This window comes from Apaloderma vittatum, unplaced genomic scaffold (genome assembly GCF_000703405.1).
Source record: "Apaloderma vittatum isolate BGI_N311 unplaced genomic scaffold, ASM70340v1 scaffold12786, whole genome shotgun sequence".
NCBI lineage: Eukaryota > Metazoa > Chordata > Aves > Trogoniformes > Trogonidae > Apaloderma > Apaloderma vittatum.
Window position 1 is genome coordinate 66,648 of NW_009720117.1, and position 7,048 is coordinate 73,695.

General features: G+C 40.2%; 1 protein-coding gene across 1 annotated transcript in view; it reads left to right on the top strand.

Annotated features, from left to right (window-relative positions):
- LOC104275061 (signal peptide, CUB and EGF-like domain-containing protein 1) overlaps positions 1 to 6,669 on the top strand; it is a gene marked incomplete at both ends in the record, with an annotated part of 51,505 nt that extends 44,836 nt beyond the window's left edge. Inside the window, 2 exons of the mRNA XM_009870904.1 lie at positions 2,850 to 2,972; positions 6,473 to 6,669. Coding sequence (XP_009869206.1) covers positions 2,850 to 2,972; positions 6,473 to 6,669 — 320 coding nt within the window. The remainder of the gene's footprint in view (positions 1 to 2,849; positions 2,973 to 6,472) is intronic.
- Positions 6,670 to 7,048: the final 379 nt, after the last annotated feature.

Consider the following 7,048-nt stretch of genomic DNA (forward strand, 5'->3'; position numbering starts at 1 on the left):
TCCCTACATGATAGGAAGACTCTGTGAAGTTCAAACAGGCACTTGACAAAGTTGGATACCAGTCAGTTTAAAGATAAATTGATCCTCACTTTCTCACACAGTGGAATCATTTATTTTCACATGGCTCGTAACACAAATTATTTATAGCTATGGAAAGAAAAATAGTGGGTGTATAGACTTGGTGCAATTTCTATGAACCAGTTAGACGTGATATGATTGGATACTGCTCTCCTCCAAGTGAAATGCAGCAATGCACTGCTCTCCATAGAGTGAAATAATTTTTACATGACTTGTCAGTCTCACTATGGCTGTGGAAAGAAATACAGTGAGAGCAGAGACATTTGCACTATTTGTGTTATTTAGAATGTTTTTGCAGCTAACAGTTTTGACCTCTATTATGTTTTGATGGTCCTGGTTTCAAAAGGCCAGATCATGTTTTCCATCTAGAAGAAATTAATAAATACTTTCTTTTCCTGTATGCTCTCCCAGGTTTTACTCAGATCCTGGTTCAGAATTATTCCAAAGAATTACTCATGTAAAACTGATATGCTGCATTGTCAGTGGAATTCCAATGATTAACAACTTCAGATGTACCCTCCGAGGCCAGGAGGGTTTCATTTTTGTCCCTTATGATCTTCAGAGACCCTGAAAAGAAAGTTAATGACACTGGAATTTGGAATTTAATGTGTGAAATCCAGGAGCAATCATTTTAAACATCAATCCTTACTTCAGAATGGTGTCTGACAGGCTGCAAGTAATTTCTGCTTCAAGCAGTCTCAGGCAGCAGAGTAGCCCAAAGGTCATGTTGTTCTTATCATGGGTAGAAGAGATTGTCTTCATGATGGATGACTGCTTTGTGTGTTTATGATGCATAATATATTAGTAATTTTAATTCACAATTCCATTTGTCTAACAGTTTTGTCAGGGCAAGCTAAACTATAGTTAGGTACACCTGTACTGTGCAAAAGGATGGAACTGTTGTGGTAATCCATCATAAGACCTGCAACATAGTCCCAGCTGCACATACTGGAGCTGGGAGGAGTCACTTCTACAAATGGAAATGCCAGCCTGCAGGAAATGGGCCAAGAACTCTTGTATTTTCACTACTGATCTTGACCTGTGCTGATGATCACAGCTGAAGCCAAATGTATTGCTACCTCCAGTCTCATTATATAGAGCAACCCTCAGTGTGTTGTTCTGCATTTATGAGATTGGGAGCCTAGGGTTATCTGTTCTTGGGTAGCCTTATCGCCAGAAATGGAGGACCACGGACAACAAGCACAACTCCTGGTTTCAGATGACTGAGAACGTTGTTACCCAAAACATAAAGATTTGAGCTGGCTTTGTGCAAAGCACTCAGGGTTGTAATAACCACCACAGCTGCTACCTTCCATTTTACCCCCATGCTTTTAATGGGACTGAATGCAAAAGCCACTCCTCTGCAGAACCAGACACAAAAGTAATAAGCAGTAGTATTAGTTTAGAGGGTCTCAGAGCACATTTGCTTTCTCTTTGCCACAAATGCAAACCTTTGTAACAATATACATTGTTCTTGTTTATTTAATTACTACATCCTCCTGAGCATGTTTCTGTGAATGTCAGTGCAGAAAAGTGCTGTTTAGAGGAGAGCTGAATTTGCCTCTCAGCCAGCTATTAGATTTGCATTTTGCAAGATCTCCTTTTTAAATGGCTGGCTGTTACCTCGGAGTTTCAAAGCTCTTAGAGCCAGAGGCTTTTCCATAGGAAACATCACTCTTCCACTCAATTTCCTGAGAGATCTTGTTTTCCCTTTCAGAAGTGGGCAGCCAAGGTTCTGTGTTATATTACTTCTTCACTGTGTGCATCCCTAAAAAGAGCTGGATTTTGGCACTGGCTTTTACTGGAAAAAAAAAACGTGCTTTGTTTCTTTCTCAAATAAATGTGGATCCATGGTTTTAGAAGTGGAGGAGGACAGAATGTTGTCCTGTACTTCAGATGAGGTTCTATGACCTATTATATACTTACTGCACAAGATTTTATGGGTTGCAAAAGGGACCGGTCATTCCAGTTCTTCAGCATCTCTGGAAGAAGTTATAAGGTGGAGGAAGTAGAATCATCAAGCTAAAATTCAGAACAGAGGTTTTATCAAGTTCATCAGTGCACTTTATAATCATTATTTAAAGTAAGTGGCATTGATCTCATCCTTCATACATATATATGGCTTTCAAGTAAATGTAATTGGTGCTCTGCCTTCAGAACAACTGAAGAAGCAACATTTCCTATGCACTTGCAGTTGCCCTTCTATTAAACCAAATAAAAAAATTTAGACACATGAAAATGAGTATTCAGTGACATTGTGTTCATAATGGAAAAATTAGCGTATAATGCTAATTCTAAACAAATGTATCCCTACATTTATTTATTGAGGGATACTGGAAGTATTTTTTCCAAAATTCAAAGATGTTTTACTTTGTGTTTGTTCTTATTTAAATTTTTCATGTGTTCGTGGGTATTGATAGTTCCTATATAAGGGAATAGAGTCACATCTTATACAGGCTAAAGTATTCTGTCAGGCAGGTACTACCTCTACAAAGAAGCTTCCCTGAATTTTCTTTAACATCAAAGTGCCTCAGTTTGGGTCGTCTAGTGGTTCCAGTTCTGAAATACTTCTGTCTCTGGAACGACTCAACCCATAGCTCTTTTGTAAGCCTTGCGAGAAAGGCTTATAAAAGGAAAGAGATGCATCCAACCAACCTGATTCTGAACAGGGACAGCAGCCTTCTTGGGGATCTGAGCGAACTTCTATACTCCTGGCCTGAACTACTGAATTACTGTTGTGAACTGAATTTTTGCCCATTCATTCTTTGCAGACATTGATGAGTGCTTGGTAAACAACGGTGGCTGTGACCATTTCTGCCGAAACACGGTTGGCAGCTTTGAGTGCAGCTGCCAGAAAGGCTATAAACTGCTCACAGATGAACGGACCTGCCAAGGTAATCCCTCATTTATTTTATTCTTTGTCTAATGAGGATGTTATTTTCAGTGGATTTTTGGGGGAAGGGGCAATTAAGTAATTTGTACGACAGGTTTTAATCATACTGTTATAGGAAGCAAAGCTAGAAAAGACCTACGAGATTTCCATTCGCTGAGATGGAGTTAGAAGATTTTTTGAGATATCTTCTTTCAATGCTTTTAATAGCAGGAATACCAGTGTCCTGCACGGAAATCCATGTGGTGTAGTAGAAGAGCCTCAGGCAAAGAGCCTTATGTTCAAGTCTTCTAATTTGCTATGATCTTAATGTGGCAGAGGCTTATCTTACTTACACCAGAGTCATTTAGAGTAACGTACTAGAATGGAGTATTTGCAACATTTAAACTGACAGAAGAGTGTAATTTGTGCATTCACCTTTACCTGACAGAATCTGTTTGTGGAGGGATAATGGAGGTGTTTTGTGAGAATTCAAAGGAAGTGTGTTTTATAGCGATTCCTATGTGTGTCATGATTTGCTAAGTTATCCGATATTATGTATTCTATGACTAATTAAGCACATAACAATTTCCAACTTAAGTACTAGCCGTGTACCTTTGGAGAAATGACAATTTTAAGTGTTTGAGCTCTCTAACTTTACTCTTTAAAAGCCTCCTAGAAGGTCTAGAAAGGTAAGCATGCATCAGTAGAGAGAGGAGGAGAGGAGAGATATGGTTAATTAAATTTTTGTGCAGGAATTGCCTTTTTACTAGTATGTAATTATTTGCCTGGGTTTTGAAGATGTAAAATTTATGAAGTCCAAAACAGCATTACTCTTTTAGCCTCTTTGTTCATCTGCAAAAGAGAAAACAAGGTCTGAAGATACACACATGTCGTTCAAAAATTTTTCCATTGCATCTCATTGGTACTTCCATCATCTGAGAAGTCTACTCCACCCTGACTGTGTGATTAAGCAGAAGGGAGTCACTGGAAAGTTGTTGTCACGCTGCGGCAGGATAGGAAGAGCTGGGTGGCACAGTTAGGGCCACATGACTAGGCAGAAATAATATTGTAGGCTCATGTCAGACAAGGGTAAATTGTCAGGTCTCCATTTACCTGCTAAAAATAGGGAGAAAACATTAAAAAGAAAAGTTACCTTCATGATGTATTTAGAGACAGTTAGGAATACTTTCTGGTTGATGAATTTCATGTGTTGTGACGTGCTCTCTCTGTGGTATCAGTCAAAGGTTTCATCACTGAAGCAATTGTAATTACACCAGTGAAAAAGTCAAAAGAAAAGGCAAGCCCAGCATTCCTCTTGGGCAAGAGCTGGTGCAAAATTTATTTGTTCATTGTGCAAAGTCTTAGTAATAGGGTTTGAAAGCTGGCTATAAATTATCAGATGTCTATCATGATAATAGGAAACTAGAAGCAGCTCTGTAAATGTTGTTCCACTGAGTTTTGTTTCTTCATGTGCTTGGTCTGCTGAGTGAGTTGTCAATAACGGTCCATACCATGCAAGGAATGCAGTAGTAACTGATTTTCTCCTCTCCCTCGTGGAAATATAATATGGAAATATAAACATGATCTGGCCATCCTACTTTCTCCATTGTCAGTGAGCAGGGGGAGGCACTCTGTTTGCCTCTATGTGATACTTTGATTCATCAACTGTAGCTTATCTATTGTGGTAACAGATAGATTAGTGCAAGCCAAGAGAATATTTGAGCTGGAGAAGTTCTTCTGGTTCCAGAAACGCTGGTTCTTCATACCGTGACATGTGAAGTACAAAGTTATTTTGTGTTTGAAGTCTGAGGTATCTGGGCCCCAGAGACTGATTACAGCCAACACCGTATGATGCCTACTTTGTGGAGGGAGCACTGTGATGATTTAGTTCCTGTCTGGTGCTTAAGGTGATAATTGGTGACTCATGCAGTCAGTTAGCCTGCTAATAAAGAAAGAAGGAAAGTGAATATAGATCAAGAAATCACTGATATATGAATCACCTGTTATTTGCTTCTTTGCTGCAAAAAGAATATAGTTAGTGGAAGTGGTTATAGTTACTAATGTGAGGTCTGACAGAAAAATGTGGTTTGAGGTTAGTGACTCTGTTGGAATATAAGTCATCCACGGGCTTTTTTTGGTAACAGCCAGTCAACACTGACCACAGAACATTACTGAGAAATTCAGGGAAATTTATTTTTAGCCTATTAGCCTTTCCAATGTGTAAAATAGAAAAGTCTGATTTGTATTTATAAAAGATTCCATTGTTCACATTACATCTGTTGTTTTGACTCATAATAGAGTTTCTGTGACTTACCATCTCACTGTCAACATTGCCTTTTTCCTCTGGTTTTCATTTTTAAAATAAGGACTTATTTCAGTTATGAGTCAACATGTTTACCAAGTACTCATTTAGGACCTTTGAAACCTACATTGTTTGGAGCGGAGTTCTGATGAGTTCAGGTGGCCTCCCTGGTGTATAGGGAGTTCATCTCCAAATGAGCTCATCACTAACATCAAGGAACAGATTCTGCTAGCCTTAGGCGAAATGCACGGAGGAGTAACTGGTAAGCTTGCCCATTTAAAACCTGCAGAGCCACTGCATAAGTCTGACTGTGACTGATTCACAGGAAAGAATCAATGAAGAAGGCCATAGAGATACAGTTCATGGTAGCAACATTTTTCAAACTGCTGAAAAATACAAGCAAGCCATGGCCACATGACTTTCTTCATATGATCATTAACTTCGGTACAAGGCAATTTTACATGTTCCAAGAAAAAGGTTCCTTCATATTGCCTGTGAAATTCTGAGATTTTCCTACCTCACCTCATTTCCTTGATGTCCTTTCATTGTAGACCTGAGTCGACTTTAAGATTGCAGGGAAATTTTATCAGAGTCTTAGACTTTGGTCTGGTTGCTTCCAGAGCTCCCAACCCGTCATACCAAATGCCTTGCACACAGTCATCCTCTGTGTGAAGAGGAAAGTATTTATTTCTCAGTTTTTCAGGCAGGAAGGGTGAAGCTAAATGGGAGGCTACTTAATAAAATCCCTTGGGAATCAGTTTTGAAGGGCATAGGAGTCCAGGAAGGCTGGACATTACTTAGGGATAAAATCTTGAAGGCACAGGAGCAGGCCATCCCTATGTGCCTCAAGACAAGCTGGCAGCGTAGAAGACCAGCTTGGCTGAATAGGGACATATTGCTAAAGATCAGGGCATAAAAAGAGAGTTTATGGCCTCTGGAAGGGAGGGCAGGCCACTCATAGTGAATATAAGGATATCGTTAGGTTATATAGGGAGCTTATTAGAAGGTCCAAGGCCCAGTTAGAAATTAATCTGCCTTTGAAAGTACAAGATTATAAGAAAAGCTTTTATAATTACATCAATAACAAAAGAAAGGACAGAGAGCGTCTCCATCTCCTGCTAGATCCAGAAGGTAATATAGTAATGAAAGGTGAGGATAAGGCTGAGGTGCTTAATGCCTTCTTTGCCTCAGTCTTTAGCGAAAGTAACCCCTGTACTCAGGGAAGCCAGTCCCCCAAGCCAAGAGAATGGGACCAGCAGCAAAATGTGCCCCCCACAATTCACAAGGAGCTGGTCAGGGACCTACGGACGTCAACGTCCATGAATCTGTGGGGCCAGATGGGATCCATCCTAGAATCCTGAGAGAGCTGGCAGGGCTGCTTACCAGGCCGCTCTCCTTCATTAGTCAGCAGTCCTGGGTAACTGGAGAGGTCCCAGCTGACTCGAAGACAGCAAATATAACACTCATCAATAAGAAGGGACGGAAGGATGATCCAGGAAATTACAGGCCTGTCAGTTTGACTTCAGTCCCAGGGAAGCTGTTGTAGCAGATTATCCTGAGTTCCATTGTGCAGCACATGCCGGACAACCGGGTGGTCAGATCCATGCGTTTATGAAGGGCAGGTCCTGTTTAACAAACCTGATCTCCTTCTGTGACTGGGTGACCTGCTTGCTGGATGAAGGAAAGGCTGTGGATGTCATTTATCTTAACTTTAGCAAGGCATTCAACACAGTTACCCACAGCATTCTCCTAGAGAAATTAACTGCTCTTGACTTGAACAGACATATGTTTCGCTG